Source organism: Aedes albopictus, chromosome 1, assembly GCF_035046485.1.
Source record: "Aedes albopictus strain Foshan chromosome 1, AalbF5, whole genome shotgun sequence".
In the NCBI taxonomy this organism is placed as follows: Eukaryota; Metazoa; Arthropoda; class Insecta; order Diptera; family Culicidae; genus Aedes; species Aedes albopictus.
In genome coordinates this window covers 74,239,655-74,262,538 of record NC_085136.1, presented here as the reverse complement: position 1 = coordinate 74,262,538, position 22,884 = coordinate 74,239,655, and the positions used below count along the sequence as shown (strand labels likewise).

Below are 22,884 nucleotides of genomic sequence, written 5' to 3'. Positions count from 1 at the left end.
CCCCGGGTTGGAGCCCCCCCAGACGAAAAACTCTGGGTTTGGGTCCCAACTTTCCACGAGAACGCAAACCATCGAGCGCCTCGGGCTTACCCAAGGATTAATTACCCAGCCGACGAAACCACCCCGACCGTGGGCACCTCGGACCCCCCGGACTTTCCGGGATCCGAGCGGTGAGGCCCACCCCACACGGGTGTCCACATAACTAACACCACCCCACAAGGCCCCCCGGGTTAGGGCCCCCCTCAGACGAAAAACTCTGAGGTTGGGCCCCCACCCCACACAAGAGACAAACCGTTGGACTCTCCGGAGCTCCCATGAACCAAACATTCAAGCGATGAAGCCACCCCTGGTCGTGGGCACCTCGGACCTCCCGGTCTCCCCGGGACCCGAGTGGAAAGTCCCACCTCAAGCGACCCACCCAACTACCATGTCACCGCGACCAAACCGGTCGATCAAGAAGGAAAGGGTACCCAGAAAAACTCTGGGGTTGGGCACCAACCCCCCACGAGAACGCAAACCACGGAGCACCTCGGGCTTCCCCATGGACCTACCACCCAACCAACGAATTCATCCCGGTCGTGGGCACCTTGGACTCTCGGACTCCCCGGGACCCGAGTGGTAAGCCCCACCCCAAGCGACCCAGCCACTCAATCAGCGCACCCCTACGACCAGCCCGGTCGGATACGAGGAAGAAGAGACCCCACTCCGCCGCGGACACCCAGTCATGGCAACCGAGCTAGCGAGGCCCTCGGGCCAAACAACATCGACAGCAACAAACAGCGAGACATACCCCAAAACTATGTAGCAATTTAAACTCTGTATTCTTTCTCTCCCGGTGAGCCCTTATGGCTCACCAGATTTTAGAAAAGAGACGAACCAGCCAAGGGCTGAAAGTCTCTATAATAAAGATAAATCAATCAATTTGGTCGCAGACAAGCTTTGGCGCGCAACGGAGGCGTTTGCTTCTTTGATTCTGATTGGCTGCGCGCAACTTAAATGAAGCTGCGCGTAACTGCCCGGCGCGCAAAAAGCACGACGAAAGAAAAACTTTACAAAATATTCGCAATATTTGACACTACCACGTGAAAATCAATATTGTCATCAACATTGTTGTCGGTTCGTAAAATGGCTCAAATTCAAGTATTTTACAACTTGGGCAACAGTCCAATTTGCTGCGAAATGTACTGTACTAATTGTTAGACGCTCAGATGACTCACTATGACAATATTGTATGTTGCAGGGGGAGCGACACTGGTTTCACCAAGCCAAAAAACTTCAAAAAAAGCTGAAAAATGCCCAAAAAAGTCGCTAAAACCCGCAAAAGTTCTGCGGGTTTTACCGGTTTTTTTTTCGACTTTTTTCGGGGTTTTTCGGCTTGGAAAAACTTGTGTCGCTTCCCACGGTATGCTGCTTTAATAACAAAACGCGCTGCCAACTTCCAGTCGGCATTTCTGAATCATCGCAACGAATCCAGCATCACCTCTGCTGCTGTTTGTGTTAGTGAGATCGGAGAAACGTCAGACTCCCGCCTGCTGATTAGCTGGCGACGACTCTGGCGATGGTTTCACCCGCGACGGATTCAAATCGTCGCGTTCGATAAGGGGAAAAACCGACAATAATCTGAAACGTTGTGGATTCTGTGAAAAGATCGGCTGCGTGTAGAACGTTAGTCGCTTTCTGGTTTTGACGAAGATCTGATCGAGCCAAAAAAGATGAACCAGTTTGTGTGCTTCCTAGTTTTATGTTTTCTGTGTTCGATTAAGTTTTCCGATGCATCCTACCAATGTGGAATCAGACAACACGGACTGCGTCCACTGATCAAAGACGGTTGGCCGGTGGAAGAAGGTCAGTGGCCATGGCACGTGGCAGTGTTCAATCGATTGAAGAGTACCGATCGGTTCAAGTATGGCTGTGGGGGCACTTTGGTCAACGAGAAGCACACCCTGACGGCAGCTCATTGCGTCAAACGTTTAGCCCGTGGCCATCGACCACCAGTTTTGTACGAGATTGAGCTTCATTTTGGTCAGCATAATCTGTCGAAGGTAACCGATAACGTTGTGATTCGTGATGTTAGTAAAATACATGTTCACCCGGAATATGAGTCAAATAAAAATGACATCGCTGTGCTGGTAATGCGATTGCCAGTGGAGTACTCCGACACAGTGATCCCGATTTGTCTGGATCAGAGGGTGGATCGTGATTTACGAGAGCTAGAAGGTAAATCCGGATGGGTCACAGGGTGGGGAATGACGGAGAGCGGAACCATTTCGGATGTGCTTCGTACGGCTGCGTTGTACGTGGTAAGTTATGTGACGTGTCTGAAGGACGACCCGAATCTCTTTGGTAAAAGTTTGAATGAAAAGGTGTTCTGCGCTGGAAATAAGATTGGTAGTATAAAAGCTCTGGATACTTAGGATCAATCGAATTGAACTCTGTTTCGATTTAGGAGCCAGTCCTGGACCGGGAGACAGTGGCGGCGGCATGTACATCAGTGACGGCGATCGTTGGCAGCTCAGGGGAATCGTTTCGTTTGGAAAGTTCAACGAATTGAAACAGTCAATTGATGCCTCCAAGTACATCGTGTTCGTTAACGTTCAATGGTACTTAACGTGGGTTAAGGAAATTTTTGCGCAGAGCGAACCTCGTCTGGACAAGAGACAGAAACGAATTAGTGAGCTAGGTATCATACATTTATTCATGGGGTTGTATATGACATGGATTATTGTTTGCTTATCAATTCTATTTCAGAGTGCGAACGATTCCAGCGACTCACGAAAAAACGACGCAACGGGGATTGCCTCAATAGATATAGGCACGCCGTAAGTTTTTCACTACAGTACTCTCATTCTCTACATTTCGATTTTCCTTAGGTGATGATAATTGAACCGAGAGGCGTACATATGTGCAATGGTGTCCTGGTAGATGAGTCCCATGTCATTACCACTTGCAGCTGCGTTCGGTGAGGTTGAGGAATTCAATGTTTTACTTTACAAATTTAATGTGTTCCAAATTCTAGACCAGAACGCATTGCACTATACTTGGAAGTAAAAGTGCAAATCGAAGCGTACGGCGAAGTGGCCATTTCAGAATTGGTATGTCATCCAAGGCATACCGACCATAGCAAACGCCACGACTTAGCGATTCTTAAACTGAATGCAACGATTTTCTTCAGTAATACCCTAATCCCAGCGTGTTTGGCTAACAAGTGGACGGAAAATCTGTACGACATTCTTGTGCAAACGTCCTTCGTAACTGAAAGGATGGGTGATAGGGTGTCAATGGAATGTATGGGAAAAATTTGACCATCGAATTTCAAAAACGGGTAGTGCTCAAAAGTTTCGTCTCCTCAAAACAAGTCCCCTTGCAAAATTTCAGCTAAATCGCACTTCGCTAAGTGTTCAAAGTTTGGCTGTTTTGAAACACGAAAAATATCCATGTACCTACATGAAAATTTCAAAAACGAAAAAAATTGTTTGATGCCAAATGCCTTAAAAGTGCATGAAACGTCGATATCTGGTGTTATCTCATTTTTTTTTTTTGAAAAAAATTACTTTTTGGAATTTTTTAGTTGGGGGAGTGAAATGTATTTGAAATAGAAGATTTGAATTTAGTTGCTGAAATGTTCATGGCGATAATACTGGAATATGTCTTTTTTTTAAAGACACGGACACTTTCAATGCTTCCAGTGAGCTTTCGCTCTTTGAAGGAAGCACTTATTGCGAATCTTTTCTGAAATCCGCATACTGGCCAACAACTTGTGCGCCGACAGCCCATGCGCTGTACAAAATGTAAATAGGCAAGTGTCAAAATGGTTCGCGCCAAAAGCTCTACACGGAAAAAACAGATTACCTAAAAAAATACGTTAAAAGAACGTAAAAATAAGTAAACCGCTTGAACTTTTTACCCAGCAGTGGGTTGTTTCCTCGCTCTCCCGCTCGCAATGTTGTCAAAAACAAAGCGAGAAGCACCCAACTAACAATTGCAAGTCACAAACAAGCAAGCTTGCTGAATTGTTGCTTAATAATGGTAATGATAGCTGAACCTCGAGCTGAACTAAAATTTTGCTCAGCATATAACTGTTTAAATGATTTCTCAATTGAGAAAATAGTCAATGTTCGACTTTTCTCATCGGTATCAACAATGATAAATTTAAACACTTTTCAAAAGTTTAACAAGAAATTTATTCGACAAGCATTGATTCTTTAACAAAAGAGTTTAACTGCCTGCATCTTATTAAGCTGATGTATCGTTATGCATATGCTCCTGAACAATGTGCTTTTCACTTGTCAAATAAACGCCTTCAGCCCGTCATAGTTTGACTCGGAACTTTGTTCGGATTATGGGATAAATCATGGCTAAAACTGTTTAGACTACCAAGTTATTAAAACCTATGTGCCTAAGCCTCATTTTGCACCCAATCTCAAAACTTCAAAAATCTTATTCTCAGCCGTTTCTCAACGAAAGTTGGTGAAATTTTGGTAGTTGATCACAAAATCCTTCTAGTTTATGTAACCGGTATCATGGTTCCGGATTTTTCCGTTGTTTCGGATTTATGGCCGGGGGTACTGGGGTAACCTCCTTATCAGATAGAAGTGCAACCTATAATTTGCCTTCGAAAACTAGCTTGCAGCATATAAAACTTCATGATTTTGCAAAACAAGAGTATTGGACCTTGTTTCTAGAGATTTCAGATACAAGTCCGGATGTTCCGGACTCAGGTGCCCCCAAGGAAGTGGCCACTTTCTGACCGGTTCTGAAACCTAGCTTACGACATATCAAATTTTATGATTTTGAAAAACAAGAGTATTGGACCATGTTTCCAGAAATTTCGGATACAGTGACCACTTCTCCGGATGTTCCGGAAACCTGGTGCCCCTAGGAGACGGGCTTGGTGGTCTAGTGACTACCGCTTCTGATTTATATGCAAAAGGTCCTGGGTTCAATCCCTGGCCCGTCCCTTTCCTTCTACTTTGTATCTTTCTATATACTTTCTCTCTGCTCTCTACATATACAACTCATGTATATTCACATCGATTATGCTGAATTAATTCGTCATAATGGTGCCTTTTAAATGCGTGATTGTTAGTTGGGATGGATATAATTTTCATCTATACATGAATATTTTTCGTATTTCAAAACAGCCAAACTTTGACCGCTTTGGGGCAACACTTAGCGAAGTCCGATTGAGCTGAAATTTTGTATGGGGACTTATTTTGAGGAGACGAAACTTTTGAGCACTACCCGTTTTTAAAATTCGAAAAGCCGATTTTCATTGGAAATTTGACAATTTTTTTAGGAAAATTAAACAACTTCGTTATAAATGATTGCACTCTTGCAGACGACCACATGATTCTTGCTGAGTTGGACGAGAACAGAATATCCCTGTATGAAAAATGCAAATCACTGCGTAATCCTGAGTGGTTCGACAGGTCTGACCTTGCCAGCGAACTATGCGTCAACAGTACTGATCAAGTGATGTACAATACCTATTATGAATTGCAATACAGAAAAACATCCGGTGCTGCGTTGCAGACGTCCAACAGGCAATCGTGTATGTCAACGGTGGTGGGACTGAAGGTTCACAATGAAGAAAACGGTGAAATCCCCAATCAGTATTGGATGGAAATTTATGCTCGAATGGCCTACCATTTGGACTGGATTGAGCAGAGCATCTGGAACGGGCAATCTCAAGGTAAGTGACTCATTATCATGTAACTCGTCGGAGTTCAAATAAAAGATGGCCAAAAGTACAAATGCCACACAAACGCGTTACAAATAAAATGTTTCGAGCCTATGATGATTTCTGGAAATTCAGGACAGGGGGACGAAACCGTGCCATGATCCAATTTTACGCGTCAACTAATGTTGCAAAAATGCAAAGCAAAACGAACTTTTACAGCCAACTGAATGCTGTCGTGAAGATGAAAATTGGTTCCGACGTCTCGAGACCGTAAAAAATGGACAAGAACGGTGAAATTTAATTTCATCGAACAGCCCTGCGTCTACTCTAAAAAGAAGCAACGCTGCTTGCCGGACCTTAGGCCATATGAATAAAGCTGAGTAAATACTCTTTAGGGGAGACTGGGGAGACTTGATCCCTTTTTCTTAACTTGCCTGTAACTTTAAGAAAAAAAACACAAAACTAGATCCATTTTCGTACAGAATGGCAGGTAACCATCTTTTGCAAGTTTATACACAACAGAAGGACTTTAAATTATTGTTAAAGTTTTCAAAACTGTGTTTTTATGGAGGCATGTTTTATGATGTATTTTTCAAAAATGGGTCAAAATTGATCCCCTTTTGAGCACATGGTTGATTTAAAGGGAAAATAACTCCAGAAGCTTCCCATTCATTTTCTTTTCAAGTTTACTTGCATTTTTTGATGCATACGGAGTATTTGAAATTATAAGATTTCCTTGAATTGTTAAGGATATGCTGTATTTTGAAAATGGGGAGACTTGATCCCCCTTTTCATGGTTTGTACTAAAATTATAATTATCTGACACGTTTTATCATTGAATATACTAGAATTCCGAGTAAATAGAGGCTTCCAAATAGAATTTTATTTTTCACGTGTATAATGTGTGTGTAATCCTCGAGGGATCAAGTCTCCCCATGTCACTGTTGTATACACTAAGCTACATTAATTGAAATATTTATATAACAGCCTTATTTGGATAAATACGTTTGATAGTACCGTCAAATGGGGTAACTTGCAACACTTTTCGACTTTGAAGCAATATCATTAAAAATCTAAGCATTTGTTACATTCTGTAAAGCATCGTGTACGCTAATTACCCCGAGTAGAATACTATGCAGCACTTTATTTACCAAAATACGTTGCCACTTAATCAGGATGTGCAAAATATATGCATGTTGCAAGTTTACCCATTTGTGGGGTAACTTGCAACACATGACATGAGGCTAAGGGGCTGTCCATTAATTACGTAAGGGTTTATGGGGGGAGGGGGGGTTTGAAAAATCTTACGCTCCATACAAAAATATTTGGGTTCTCATACAAAAAATCTTACAAGGGGGGATGGGGGTGTCGAAAAATCGTAAAAATCCCCTTACGTAATAAATGGACAGCCCCTAAGTTAGCTATCATTAAACAGCGATAACATTCCAGTACTTAGTCGTTTTGTAAATTTGTGATGTTCTGCATGAAAAAAAATCTATTGAAAAGATGTACACTAACCAATTGACATATATTTGTTTCTTGAAAGAGTTGATTTGGTAGTTATTGCAAACGACATTATATTGTTTCACAACAGGTCTCACGTCCCTCAAATATAAAATATATAGGGATCTCGTGACTCAGTATTCGTTACAAAATGTCAACAATGATTATTGTCATTTCTTGAAAAGCTAGAGTGAGACATCTTCAAGTAGTTTTCAGTTTGAAGTGGTGTTTGGCGATTTCAGCTAAAATAACATGATTGAAACACACCTGTTCAACTTTGTATATATTAAAGTCACTAATTTGGGTATTCATCTGAAAAAAAAAAAATCTTGGTTCAGAAATGATGTGGGTGAAAGCGTCCATAAACTAAATTAAACTATTAACAAGACGAAACATGAATAAAACTTCAAAATATGGTATATCCTAACAACGTGACCTTCAAACGTGCTAAAAATGTCAAAAATGAGTTGTCATTTGAAAATGAACGCATTATGTAATCAATAAATTATCCATTTCGGTTATTTCTGTCAAAAATATCGTGAAATGAAAATAAATAATAGAAGGTTTTGTCAAATTCAACTGTTGCAAGTTACCCCACAGTGGTTGTTGAATATGATGATGATTTTTTACATTACTTAGTCGATAAGTTTATTAAACTTTTATCGTTGAGCTAAGCTTACTATTAGATACCCTAACTGCAAGCAAGGTCATCAGACTTATCGCGCTTACCATAGGGGAGAGGTGAAGCACGATTTTCATACTTGTTTTATGGCATAAATTGAGCAAACCGTTTTAACAGTGTAGCTAAACCATAAACAAAGAAACAAAACTATTTTTTCCACTAAATCGACCTTTAGTACACATAATCTCTATAACTGAAATAGTAGGGCATACTAGTTTTCATTCTTATTAGAAAACACTTCGCATTTAGTTTATGTCACCATGTTGCAAATAACCCCGTTTGACGATACTTCATTTATGCTATGTGCTGTAAAATTTTGACACGATTTGGTTCAATTTTCACAAAATTATTGAGATTTTTCAGAATCGCCTAAAAGATTTCTGAAAGACTAAAAACAAACCATCAGCCATTAAAAAAAATGCAATACACAATTAAAATCAATTGTAGCCTAAACATTGTCGTCTGTCCAGAAGCAAAGTCGGCATCGGTGGTGTAGTGGTAAGCGTGGTTGCCTCTCACCCCAGTCGGTCGGGGTTCACTTCCCGTCGACGCCGATGGGATTTTCTGAGACATAAAATCCGTGATCACGTCTTCCCTCGGATAGGAAGTAAAGCCGTAGGTCCCGGCCCATGTGTTGATGGGTTCGATATGTAGGGTCCTCAGGTGTGGTGGCTGTCTCCCTCGGGCGTCGGAATTTAAGGCTTAGCTCCTAGACCCAGCCGACGTAAAACACAACTGGCGCCGAACGGTGCTAGTTGGCCTGAAATAAGAAGAAGAAGAAGAAGAAGAAGAAGACGGAAGCAAAACTGTACTCACTTCAATGGGAAGTCCCATTTGTATCTGTCACCGTGTGCGACACAAAGTATGAACAAACGTGTTTTGTCTCGTTTTTTCTCACGTTTGCCATACGACTCCCGCCAGGCGGCAGCACTGCAATGCCGTCAAGGCCTATGGTTTGAGGACGTCTCTATGACAACGCCGCCGTCAGTCCACTCAGTCCATAGTCTATTTTACGAAACGACAACAGTGTTGATATTGATATTAACACTCACGGGCTTGGGCGCAACCTCCTGTCAAATTTTCATTCATGAAATGAGCGATCAGCTGATCCGAAACGTCTCGTAAAATGGTTCATTATCATTGTTTTAGCTATGACATTAGCTTCGCATGAGATATTACCCGTTGCAAGAAAATAGAGAGCGAAAAAGGTGCAAAATCGCTAATAGACCTCCGCTGGTATGTTTAATCGTTATGGTGTCTTCTACAATAAGTGCGCGAATTGGCCAAGGAATACTGCGCCGAAAACACCGAAATTATTTTTCTTACAGGCGGAGATGTATGGGCGCTTGCGCGTACAAATTTTCGCGCAACGCATAATAACTTCGCAACTCTCAAGGAAGCCGCGACTTCGATTTGGTGATGCGAAGATAATACGCTTTTGGTTCACAATTATGCGGTTTTTTTTGTTTTTTTTTTTGTGGCAAGTCGGCCCTACGGAAATATTTGTTTTCCAATTAAATTTACAAAGTCATTTACTTCTCTAGGAAAACCCACTTCCCGCGTGGCACTTTCAATGCCAACATCATGTAGATAACATACACTCCCGAAATCAATGGGATTTCGTGGAAACTTTTGGTGAAACTTGACTTTTTTGCAAGAAGAAATCTTGTTTGGTGCTGCAGCTGGAACTTGAGAGTTTTGTTTATGTTCTCGACGGCGGAACGGGGGGCTCTTCAATGGGTATTGTAGAAATCAATAATGTAATTAAGTCAGTTTTAAAAATTAATATTTTAGTTTTAAATATTTTATCAGTTTACCGAATAAACATGAATATTTTTGTTTCAAACGAACGAAATTTGTCTCCGTGAAAATTTGGATTTCCGCTCAGTTTGGAATGCAGATTCAGAATATGCAATTATCTCAACACCGTTTTGTAGTGTATTGTCGCGCTTATCTTTTATTAGAGTCCTGCGGCGGTCGTACGCTCGCAAGGCATACCGCCGCATGACAGTCGCAAGGCAAAACAAAAGAAAAAGTGATCCCGCCAAAAACAAAACCACGTGGGTTTCGCGAAGTGACAGATGTTTGGCGCCGTCCACAAATTACGTAACGCTCTAGGGGGAGGGGGGAGTACAGCCGAGCGTTACGGCCCATACACAAATTTTAGGATTTTCATACAAAAAAGCGTTACGTAGGGGGGAGGGGGGGTCGAAAAATGTCGATTTTAGCGTTACGTAATAAATGGATGCTGCATTTTTGAATGTATTTGTGACGAACGGCAAGAGTAGCTCAGTGGAATGAGTGTTCTTGCTGTCAAACCCCATATAGTGGAATTATATACTTTTAAATCTGGTGACGGTGTTATGATTAGTGACTGTCGCGCTAATATCAGAAGCCAGAGACAGATAATCGCCATATTCTGATTTCTCTTGAGAGGCATAATATATAGCGTACTATTGCGAATCTTTTCTGAAATCCGCATACTGGCCAACAACTTGTGCGCCGACCAGGGCTGAAAATCGTCGCCGTACGACCAAAAAAGTCGACGACGAGAACGAAAACTAGATCATCAGCGTTGCTCGTTCCACATCGGATGACTCATTCAAGCCAGCGAATCGTCGTGAAGGGCTTGCGTCCTGACGAAAACAAAATCTTCATTCGTTTTGTTTCGCTCTTCGTCCAAGTGCGTCTAGCCGATGGAGTCAATGATGCCACCAGCAACACACAAAAAAATAGTTTTTAATAAAAAAAATAATTGCACCTGGAATCAAACAACGAACCTCTAGATTGCCAATCCAGCACTCTTACCAACAGAGCTAGTGAGGTTTCACACCACCGTAAGTGCCGAAACGCCAATAAAAGCTATTCCCAGCTGGCGTTCGCTTGGCCCGTCGTCGCTCGTTTCCAGGGAACAATGAGGACGACGAAAAAGTTGGTGGGTGACTATTTATGATTGAGCTTCGTCGTGACGCCCACAGTCGGCGACGAAAAGGCTAATCGTCACCGTTGTTCTTTCGGACGACGATTGTTTTTTTGTTATCTTCACGCAGTGGTGACGAGAAGGAAGATTGTCAACCCAGTATAGCTACCTAAGTGATCTTGTCGTGTTTGTTGGTAGATTTGAACTTATACAGTAGTGATCAAAATTTTAGTATCGGAATTTAGCGCAAACACCCGTTATTAAGGGGTTTTCGCAGGTGAAGGACATTGACTATACCGAGACGTACTCTTCTGTAGTCAGATATGCCAGTATCCGGCATCGGAACGCTATAGCGAAGGTTCATTTATTACGTCCATCGTTTTTCGGGATTTCTGGACCCCTCCCCCCTCTGTCACGCCATTTCCCCATATATTGTACACGTACAGTCACACTTTCCTAAACCTCCCCCCCTCCCCCAAATGTTGGACGTAATTTATGAACGTTCCCATAGTGGTTTCGCAGCGTGGCGTCACGAACACTAATGTAAATCTACTGGTTGAAAATATACCCTTTTGATTTTGCCGGGAACAGCTGATTTTTGTTTACTATTTTCAACCAGTAACTCAGGTAGTGTTCGTGTAATGCAACGTGTACGTACACGCAACACCACTATGGCATCGTGGTTGGATTTGCAGATTCATCAGATGGGTGCAATCATCGCCTTTTCAAGGGGATCTGTCAGGCGAGGAGATTTTCATGGAACACCCGAGTAGTTTGTCCACGAAAGGCTAAAGAAAGACGCTGTATGTTCGGAAATAGTCCAGTTTTATCTTGAACGCTGGAGCTGAACAACAAGCCATGGTCGGCTTCAAGCGATTCAGCAACGATCCTTGCGTATAGGGAACTGCACGCCGCGGTTGCTAGGGAAAATTCTTTTAAGTCCTTGACGTTTCGTGGCCTTGTTGTTTACGATTTGGACTTAGAAAAATTTTGCTGGTTTTACTGAGATGCACCCAGGTGGGCAGGGTGGCTTTGATTGAAATTATCAACGAGTGGTTCGTGGGTGGCGGAATGCGCGCGTTCGGGCTCCTACTTGCAAGATTATGAAACCTGACTTGACTACAGTTATGAAGTTCAGCAATTTGTAAGGCATGATTAGCTGATGTCAGGATGAATCATTGACCACATGGTCACTACTGTCCACTCCGGGAACTTCCGGGATGACCCGAAACAACCTGGAGAACCGGTGATAGGGGTCAATTACGTTTATTTAGCAAAACATGATGAAAAACACCACGGCTCTTTTTTTATGATTTTTCGTCAATTCACTTGTGACTGCATAGCAATACTGGCCATGGTTCCCATGTGCCACTTTCGAAACTTCCGGGATGCCCTGAAGAACCGACATTAGAGGATAATCATATTCTAACAGAAAAATGTGTCATGCGACGGATCTTCCTTCATGAATTTTCATAGATATGTTTGAGGTTGTATCGATGCTAGACATGGCCCCCATTATTGGCCACTTCTGGAACATCCAGGTACCCCGACGGAAACGACAACAAAAGCTAATTACGATCATACAACAAAACATGTAATGTGACCATCATGATTTTTAATTCCTATGTATGTGGTCGTATCAAAAGTGGCCACACTCTTGGTTGACCATTTCTGAAACTTTCTGGGGCGCCCTGAGGGAACCGATGGCCAGAATCAATGAATTAACTACATCGGCTGTTTTCCTACTCTCCGCATCGACCGATGTGGCGCTAGCTTCTATGCGCGAAAAATCGCTAAAAGTAAAACGCAAAAATATTGTATGGCGAATAGCATCTAAAGGCAAATTTATCGAAGTGGAATACATTATTCGAAAAAATATTTGGTAGTGGTTGCGCACAATGGTGACTACTATTAAGCCTACCAAATATTTTTTGGGCAAAAGCTTTCTATTTCAAGTAATTCAATTTTAGATGCATTTCACCATACAAAATAAAATGGATTTACTCCTGCTGATCAACTGTGGGTGTGCGCCAAGCGGGTAGTCCATTTGGTTCATTCAGCGACGGTTTCATCATGTTTTTCGAGAATATGCTTGTGGTTACTGCTAAAACTTAGAGAATGCCCTCAAGAGACTGATGGCATATTGAACAAACGCGTTCATATGACAAAATGTGGTGTGTAACGCATCTTGGCTAGGTCCAGAGAAATATCTGACAGGATAAAATAATGCCTGATGGAACTTCCGAAGGATTCCCTGGCGTAATTCCTGGAGGAATCCCTTTCAAAATGTTTGAAGGCATCCTCAACGGAATTTCTTGAGAAACGTCCGTCTGGGAATTCCTCCGGGTTCTCCTCCTCCAATTCCTCCAGGAGTTTCTCTAAGAGTTCATCCTAAATTGTTTCCTTAAGTAAGTATGAGAGTTTCTTCCAAAACTTCTCCGGGAATTTCTTCTGTAATTCCGCACAAAGTCCTTCCTGGAACTCCTCTGGGAGTTTCTTCTTAAGTTCCTCTGGAATTCCCCCCGGCAGTCCCTTTTAAATTACACCAGGAGTTTCACGTAGAATTTCACTGTGAGTTTGTCATAATTTCCCCCGAGAGTTTATGCTGAAATTCTTCCACAGGCAGTTTCTCATGAAATTCCTCCGGGAATTTCCCCAGGAATTCCTACGGAAGATGCTTGTAGAATTTCTTTAGTTCATTCTAGAATATCTCTGGAAGTTCCTTCTGAAATACCTCCGAGAGTTCATCCTGGAATTCTTCCGGGAGTTCACTCTGAAGTTCACGCGGAAACTCCAACGGTAGTTCGACCTAGAATTTATCTGTGAGTTCGCCATAGTATTCCTTCAGAGTACCATCCGGGAGTTTCCTCCTAGAATTCCTCTTGAAATTCCTCATGGAACTTCCTGGATCCCAAAAATGCTTCAGGAGTTTATCACAGAATTGCTCGGATGTTCCTCCTGAAAAACGTCCGGGAGTTCCTTCAGGAAATCTTCCGGAAGTTCCTCTGGAAGTTCGTCCAGCAATTTCTCCTAAAGTTGTTTCTGGAATTCTTTCTGGAAATTCTTCTGGAATCCTTCTAGGAGTATCTCTGGAGTTAATCTGAGAATTCCTCCCAAAATTCCTCCTTTCTTACCGAAATTTCTCTGAAGGGTCACTTTGAAACACCTTCTGAAATTCCCACAGGAGTTGCTCGTGAAATTTCTCATTAAATTTCACAGGGGACTCTACTTTTATTTCTTAGGAGGGTTTGCCTTAGAATATCTCTAGGAGTTTCTCCTAAAACTCTGGGACTTCCTATTGAAATTCCTTCTGGAGTTCCTCCTCCTCTGAGAGTTCACGCTGGAGCCCCTACGAGAGTTCATCCTGAAATCCTCCGGGAGTAAGTCATAGTATTACTTCGGATTCTCCACTTGAATACTCTCCACGAGTATCCTCCTGGTACCTCTATGAGAGTTCCTCGTAGATCCTGGAATTCCTCTATGAGTTCGTTATATTATGTCTTCGGATGTTCCTCTTGAATACCCTCCTGGAATTCCTTCGAGAGTTCCTCATGAAATGTTACCAGGAGTCCCTTCTGAAATTTCCCTAGGAATTCCTTCTGGCAGATCCTCCTGGAAATCATCAGATAGTTCCTCCTAGAATTCCTGCGGAAATCCTTTCGGTAGTTCCTCCTGAAACTACTTCGTGAGTTCATCCTAGAATTTCACAGGGAGTTTCTCATGATATTCCTGCGAGAGTTTATGCTGGAATTTCTTCGGAAGTTCCTTCTTGAGTTTCTTAGGTTATCCTTTTGAAATTCCTTCATTCCTTTGAAATGCCTGATGGAACTTCCGGAGGATTCCCTGGCGTAATTCCTGGAGGAATCCCTTTCAAAATGTTTGAAGGCATCCTCAACGGAATTTCTTGAGAAACGTCTGGCAAAATGTTTGAGGAATCTCTGACTAATATATTGAGGAAATCTCTGTTGGAATTGTTGAATAAATATCTGGCAGAGATAATCCAGATGCAGTGCATTGCCCTTGCGGAACTCCTAGATAAATCTCTTAAAAAAAAAACCCAGATGGAATTCAAGAGCAGTAATTTGCGTAAATTTTAGAGGAGTCCTTAGCGGAGTTCCTGTATGAATTTCTTAGCGGAGTTCCTGTATGGCGGAATTTCTAAAGAAATTTTGAGAGGAATTGCAGCAGTAATCACCTGCAGTACTCTTTTTTTTTACCCCCGCTGTTGGGGGAATGAAGCAGCACTCTAAGAGCAACCCCTGATGGATTTCCAGGAAAAATCCCTGATAAACACCACGAAGAATACCCTCCGGAACTGTTGGAGAAATTTCTGGAAGAACTTCTAGCTGAACTTCTGGAGCAGTCAGTGGTGGAATTCAAGATAAATTACTAGTGAATCTTCAGAAAAATCCCTGGTGAAACACTACGCACAATCCTTTACGAAACTCATGGAATGATACATGGTGGAGCTTCTGGAAAAATAACTGGCACAGCATCTGTCAGAAATCACTAGCGCCACAAATTATTTTTAACGACTTTTGATAGGGATTTCTCCAGGAACAAGACCAGGGAATCTCCCAGAAGTTCCTTAACTTTGGTGTAGCTAGAGCGGCCACCAGGATCCGAACAATCAGAGGAACATTTGAAGAAATACTCTTACGAACTCTCGATGGTATTACAGGAAGGACTACCGAAGGAATTCTAGGAGAAATCGCCATAGGAATTTTGGGAGGAAATCCCAGGGGAACTTCTACGGAAATTCCAGGTCAAACTCCCGTGGGAATTTCAGGAGAAACTTCCGTTGACTTTCTAGGAGAAATTCCACGAGCAGCTCCCGCAGGAATTCCTCGAGGAAATCCTGAAGGAATTTCAAAAAAATAACCTAAGAAACTCAAGAAGGAACTTCCGAAGAAATTCCAGCATAAACTCTCGCAGGAATATCATGAGAAACTCCCTGTGAAATTCTAGGATGAACTCACGAAGTAGTTTCAGGAGGAACTACCGAAAGGATTTCCGCAGGAATTCTAGGAGGAACTATCTGATGATTTCCAGGAGGATCTGCCAGAAGGAATTCCTAGAGAAATTTCAGAAGGGACTCCTGGTAACATTTCATGAGGAACTCTCGAAGGAATTCCAGGAGGGTATTCAAGAGGAACATCCGAAGACATAATATAACGAACTCATAGAGGAATTCCAGGATCTACGAGGAACTCTCATAGAGGTACCAGGAATACTCGTGGAGAGTATTCAAGTGGAGAATCCGAAGTAATACTATGACTTACTCCCGGAGGATTTCAGGATGAACTCTCGTAGGGGCTCCAGCGTGAACTCTCAGAGGAGGAGGAACTCCAGAAGGAATTTCAATAGGAAGTCCCAGAGTTTTAGGAGAAACTCCTAGAGATATTCTAAGGCAAACCCTCCTAAGAAATAAAAGTAGAGTCCCCTGTGAAATTTAATGAGAAATTTCACGAGCAACTCCTGTGGGAATTTCAGAAGGTGTTTCAAAGTGACCCTTCAGAGAAATTTCGATAAGAAAGGAGGAATTTTGGGAGGAATTCTCAGATTAACTCCAGAGATACTCCTAGAAGGATTCCAGAAGAATTTCCAGAAAGAATTCCAGAAACAACTTTAGGAGAAATTGCAGGACGAACTTCCAGAGGAACTTCCGGAAGATTTCCTGAAGGAACTCCCGGACGTTTTTCAGGAGGAACATCCGAGCAATTCTGTGATAAACTCCTGAAGCATTTTTGGGATCCAGGAAGTTCCATGAGGAATTTCAAGAGGAATTCTAGGAGGAAACTCCCGGATGGTACTCTGAAGGAATACTATGGCGAACTCACAGATAAATTCTAGGTCGAACTACCGTTGGAGTTTCCGCGTGAACTTCAGAGTGAACTCCCGGAAGAATTCCAGGATGAACTCTCGGAGGAATTTCAGAAGGAACTTCCAGAGATATTCTAGAATGAACTAAAGAAATTCTACAAGCATCTTCCGTAGGAATTCCTGGGGAAATTCCCGGAGGAATTTCATGAGAAACTGCCTGTGGAAGAATTTCAGCATAAACTCTCGGGGGAAATTATGACAAACTCACAGTGAATTTCTACGTGAAACTCCTGGTGTAATTTAAAAGGGACTGCCGGGGGGAATTCCAGAGGAACTTAAAAAGAAACTCCCAGAGGAGTTCCAGGAAGGACTTTGTGCGGAATTACAGAAGAAATTCCCGGAGAAGTTTTGGAAGAAACTCTCATACTTACTTAAGGAAACAATTTAGGATGAACTCTTAGAGAAACTCCTGGAGGAATTGGAGGAGGAGAACCCGGAGGAATTCCCAGACGGACGTTTCTCAAGAAATTCCGTTGAGGATGCCTTCAAACATTTTGAAAGGGATTCCTCCAGGAATTACGCCAGGGAATCCTTCGGAAGTTCCATCAGGCATTATTTTATCCTGTCAGATATTTCTCTGGACCTAGCCAAGATGCGTTACACACCACATTTTGTCATATGAACGCGTTTGTTCAATATGCCATCAGTCTCTTGAGGGCATTCTCTAAGTTTTAGCAGTAACCACAAGCATATTCTCGAAAAACACGATGAAACCGTCGCTGAATGAACCAAATGGACTACCCGCTTGGCGCACACCCACAGTTGATCAGCAGGAGTAAATCCATTTTATTTTGTATGGTGAAATGCATCTAAAATTGAATTACTTGAAATAGAAAGCTTTTGCCCAAAAAATATTTGGTAGGCTTAATAGTAGTCACCATTGTGCGCAACCACTACCAAATATTTTTTCGAATAATGTATTCCACTTCGATAAATTTGCCTTTAGATGCTATTCGCCATACAATATTTTTGCGTTTTACTTTTAGCGATTTTTCGCGCATAGAAGCTAGCGCCACATCGGTCGATGCGGAGAGTAGGAAAACAGCCGATGTAGTTAATTCATTGATTCTGGCCATCGGTTCCCTCAGGGCGCCCCAGAAAGTTTCAGAAATGGTCAACCAAGAGTGTGGCCACTTTTGATACGACCACATACATAGGAATTAAAAATCATGATGGTCACATTACATGTTTTGTTGTATGATCGTAATTAGCTTTTGTTGTCGTTTCCGTCGGGGTACCTGGATGTTCCAGAAGTGGCCAATAATGGGGGCCATGTCTAGCATCGATACAACCTCAAACATATCTATGAAAATTCATGAAGGAAGATCCGTCGCATGACACATTTTTCTGTTAGAATATGATTATCCTCTAATGTCGGTTCTTCAGGGCATCCCGGAAGTTTCGAAAGTGGCACATGGGAACCATGGCCAGTATTGCTATGCAGTCACAAGTGAATTGACGAAAAATCATAAAAAAAGAGCCGTGGTGTTTTTCATCATGTTTTGCTAAATAAACGTAATTGACCCCTATCACCGGTTCTCCAGGTTGTTTCGGGTCATCCCGGAAGTTCCCGGAGTGGACAGTAGTGACCATGTGGTCAATGATTCATCCTGACATCAGCTAATCATGCCTTACAAATTGCTGAACTTCATAACTGTAGTCAAGTCAGGTTTCATAATCTTGCAAGTAGGAGCCCGAACGCGCGCATTCCGCCACCCACGAACCACGCGTTGATAATTTCAATCAAAGCCACCCTGCCCACCTGGGTGCACCTCAGTAAAACCAGCAAAATTTTTCTAAGTCCAAATCGTAAACAACAAGGCCACGAAACGTCAAGGACTTAAAAGAATTTTCCCTAGCAACCGCGGCGTGCAGTTCCCTATACTTTATGACAAATTATAAGCGAATCATAATTATTGCAGTTTACGTTGACGACCTGTTGCTTCCTGTTGATTATCTTAATAGAACGTCTTCTGTACAACTCTGCTTATGCTTTCAGTCGATCCAGAGCTTCCTTTGCTGGGAGTAGATGACAAATGCGGATTCTATTACCATGAAATAGAAGTTTATGAAGAGTGGCCGTGGAGTGTGGCAATTTTTCATCGGAATCAGAGCACCGGTGCGTTCGAACTAATATGTAGTGGTACCTTGATCAGCAAGGAGCGCGTTTTGACAACGGCACAGTGTGTCATGGATCACGCCACGGGAAAACCGTTGCCACAGGACAGTTTTGAACTTTACTTCGGATTGAATCGCTTGGAGCATCGTAGTATAAACGTGCAAATGCGATACGTCAGAGAAGTTCATATCCACCCGGACACTTCGGGTCACAACGTAGCGCTTCTGGTGACCAGCTGGCCGGTCAAGAATACACGCTATGTGACGTACATCTGCATTGTCCCGGGCAACAATTCGGAGTTTTGGAATTTCAAAAGACAATCTGCCTACATCGCTGGCTGGCAAACAATGGCAACTGGAAAATCAAGCAATGAACTAGACTCATCAAACGTCTACATTCTTGAACGCCAGGAGTGCTCCAAAGCCGGACTGAAGCTCTCTTCAAATCAGTATTGTGCCGTCTATCGTAATGGTGAGATCGTTTCTACTTATTGATTATTGAGTTGACTATTATTGTTTTTTTTTGTTCGTTTTCGAGGTAGAGAAAAAACAGAGCATCGCTGACCGTGGATCGGGACTGTATCACAACAACGATGTCGATTTACTTGGGACATGGGTTTTGTCGGGAATCGTGTCATCCGAGATGGAAGGTAACGCAGCAGAAAGATACACCATATTGATTAGTCTTCAGCCGTATATCACGTGGATCGAAGGAATTATGCCAAGAAAAAAAATTGGAAGAATCAGTGAAAGAGGTAGTGACGGTCAGCACGATTGTCACTTGAATTGCAATACTAATTTACTTATTATTCATTCAGAATGCGAGCGTTTCGTCAGACTGACTCAGAAAAGCGGCGGAGTCTGTGCAAATTCGTGGGACCCTACGTTAGAACATCCCCCGCATGTGGTGAGTTATGTCGTAATGCGGTAATGCCTAAATTCGCAGCAATCGATCTCCTATTTGACAGGTCTCGCTCCATGATGATCTTCTAAACATCATTTGCCTTGGTGTACTTGTTACAGAAAATTACATATTGTCTTCGTGCCAATGCATACGGTAAGCTGAATATTTGGATCCAAAACATACACCTCTAAGTCCTTATCATTTTCAATAAGGCACCATCGTCGTCTCAAAACAGCTAAGATTAGCTATCATGACATGGTCAACATTTCGGACATGATGTGCCATTCCGACTTTAATTCCACCAACTTTCAACATGATATCGGAGTTCTGAGGTTATCCACTGCCGTTGCACTAACTAGTCAACTGGTTCCAGCCTGTTTGACGAACAGCTTGTCGCATAACCTCAAGGATGCCACGTTACAAACAAAGCTTTTGAGAAATTTGGAGCGTGAGTTTTTGTCATTGATTTCGAAGTCACAACTCTTATAATCTGTTTTACCTAAACTCTAGTCACGCTTGAGCCAAAATCGACATATGATTACATCGGTACGAAGGACGAATGCGTTAAGGTGATCCAAAAACCACATCGCCTGTACCCCGGCCAGGCTTGCGTGATCAATCCAAGCTTGGAAACGGACAAATTCAACGGAAGTATTGTGCAGATGGTAGATAGTCGGACCTGTCGCTTCACGGTGATCGGAATAGGGAGCACTGCGTTTGAAAACCCGCATATCAGTCCAGCCCCCAGAATTGGAATTGTTAATCGTATTGATCACCATCTGGATTGGATCGAGCAGATCGTATGGAAGAGAAGCTTCCAATGCGGAAAAGCTAGACCTCTGGTTGCCACCAGGTTATTAAAAGTTAGTTGCGTTTGATAATGAACAATTTTCGCGCTTAGTACGGGCGTATCTACAAAGATCGATTTCTATGCCACGATACATATTTGAACGACTATAAACAATTTAACGATTACTTATTTCGTTTTCGGTTATTTATGTTGGCGCAGTGTAGATGGGGGTGACATTTTTCACTACGCCGCCCCTGCGCTGCAGAGCTACCAACTACAATGATCGAGAGAGAAGAAGTGACAACACATTTTCATTCCAATGTATACTTTCGCGCAATAAACATCTTTCAACCACGTACGTCCTGTAGTTCGGGTTTTACTTTCACTCCGCGCTAATCCCAAGGTGATTCCGTTCCGTCGTCTCGCTGATTGGGCTGTCCACTGCGTGTCCTTTTGGGTGTCGGGTGCCGGTATTTCCCACAATTTTAGAGCGAATCTATTTTTGCTCTGGATCCTCCCAATTTGCTGTCAAAACGTTTGTTTACTTTCACTAGAGACGAACCAGCCAAGGGCTGAAAGTCTCTCAAATAAAGATAAATCAATCAATTCGTTTATTTTCATAATAATGGCCCCGGAATGATGCGTCTTTCCTGCAACAACAGTTGGAAATTTTCGCTCGATGGTGCCGTGTCAACCGAATGTCGCTAAATGTGTCAAAATGCTCGGTAATTTCGTTCGGCCGTAAACGCTCCCTATTACACTTTGATTATTCCCTGGTGGAAACCCGATTGAAGCGTGAAACTACAGTGAAGGATTTGGGTATTCTCTTGGATGTTCAGCTGACCTTCAAAGCCCATGTGGCGTACATCGTTTCAAAAGCCTCGTCACAGCTGGGATTTCTGTTTCGCTTCTGCAAAAAGTTCACGGACGTATACTGCCTGAAAGCTTTGTATTGTTCTATTGTGCGTCCAGTACTAGAATACTCATCCGTCGTATGGCCACCGTACTACAGGAACGAAATTCAACGAATTGAGGCCGTCCAGCGTAAATTCATTCGTTTCGCCCTTCGTCACCTCAGTTGGAGGCACCCGTTAAACTTGCCAAGCTACGAAAGCCGCTGCAAACTGATATGCCTGGAGCTACTCGAGCCGAGGCGCGATGTGGCAAAAGCGTGTTTTATAGGGGATCTTTTATAAGGCAATATTGATTGTCCGCAGCTCCTCAGCATGCTGGATATCAACATACACTACCGGAATCTTCGCCAAAATGCTTACTTACTTACCTTACCGGTCAGGCTAAGGCCGGGGTGGCCTCTGCTGTACATAGTAGCCGCCTCCATTCCACTCGGTCCATGGCTGTTTGTCTCCAGTTCCGCACTCTGCGTAGGGTCCGCAGATCGTCCTCCACTTGGTCGACCCACCTAGCTCGCTGCGCTCCACGTCTTCTTGTTCCGGTCGGATGACTCTCGAGAACCATTTTAGTCGGGTTGCTATCCGACATCCTGATGACGTGACCCGCCCACCGTTGCCTCCCGATTTTCGCGGTATGGACGATGGATGGTTCTCTTAGCAGCTGATGCAGCTCGTGGTTCATTCGCCTTCTCCAAGTCCCGTCTTCCATCTGCACTCCGCCGTAGATGGTACGCAACACCTTCCGTTCGAAAACTCCAAGGGCGCGTTGATCCTCTGCACGTAGAGTCCATGTTTCGTGCCCATAGAGGACGACCGGTCTAATCAGTGTTTTGCAGATAGTTAACTTCGTGTTACGGCGAACATTATTCGATCGTAGAGTTTTGCGGAGTCCAAAGTAAGCACGATTTCCTGCCACAATGCGCCTCTGAATTTCTCTGCTGATGTCGTTGTCGGCGGTCACCAGTGAGCCCAAGCACACGAATTCTTCAACCGCCTCGATTTCATCACCGTCGATATAAATTCGGGGCGGCGGGCGCGGTGATTCCTCCCTGGAGCCCTTTGCCATAATGTACTTTGTCTTCGACACATTAATGACGTCGTGGCTTGGGCAGCGGTAAAATGCGTCCTTGTCATCATCAGTGCTTCCGGAGTGTGGGCCGTACACATTTATTATGCTGAAGTTGAAGAATCGGCCCTTGAACCCCAACCTACACATTCTTTCGTCGATCGGCCACCAACCGATCACGCGCCTCTGCATATCGTCCATCACGATGGAAGCAGTTCCCAGCTCGCGTGTGTTGCCGCAGCTCTGGTAGATGGCATGATTACCTCTAAATGTTCTGCCGTTTCATTTTCGGGAACGTTCCAGAAGTCCTCCTCCTCGGCAGCCCTTTCGACGCAGTGGAGCACCTCCAACTGCTGCATGTACGCCTTCATCCGAAAGCACCAATTATTAACCTTCACATCCCGACCCCCGACAACTCATTTTCAAA

At 43.2% G+C, this 22,884-nt stretch overlaps 1 protein-coding gene across 1 annotated transcript; it reads left to right on the top strand.

Moving 5' to 3' along the window:
• The first annotated feature begins 1,427 nt into the window (after nucleotides 1-1,427).
• On the top strand, nucleotides 1,428-21,282 carry LOC109422075 (uncharacterized). The gene is made up of 12 exons (XM_062844843.1): nucleotides 1,428-2,388; nucleotides 2,447-2,680; nucleotides 2,749-2,819; nucleotides 2,871-2,959; nucleotides 3,017-3,285; nucleotides 5,339-5,692; nucleotides 18,668-19,258; nucleotides 19,329-19,541; nucleotides 19,605-19,693; nucleotides 19,755-19,843; nucleotides 19,903-20,138; nucleotides 20,201-21,282. Exons 1-12 carry the CDS (start codon nucleotides 1,713-1,715, stop codon nucleotides 20,566-20,568), a joined length of 3,279 nt encoding a protein of 1,092 aa, XP_062700827.1. The 5' UTR covers nucleotides 1,428-1,712; the 3' UTR covers nucleotides 20,569-21,282.
• Nucleotides 21,283-22,884: the final 1,602 nt, after the last annotated feature.

Coding starts and splice junctions, on each gene's coding strand:
- LOC109422075 (XM_062844843.1), top strand. CDS start 1,713: ATGAACCAGTTTGTGTGCTTCCTAGTTTTATGTTTTCTGTGTTCGATT. Junction 19,542..19,604: donor TGGAAGAATCAGTGAAAGAG/GTAGTGACGGTC, acceptor TTATTCATTCAG/AATGCGAGCGTTTCGTCAGA. Junction 20,139..20,200: donor GCTTTTGAGAAATTTGGAGC/GTGAGTTTTTGT, acceptor CCTAAACTCTAG/TCACGCTTGAGCCAAAATCG.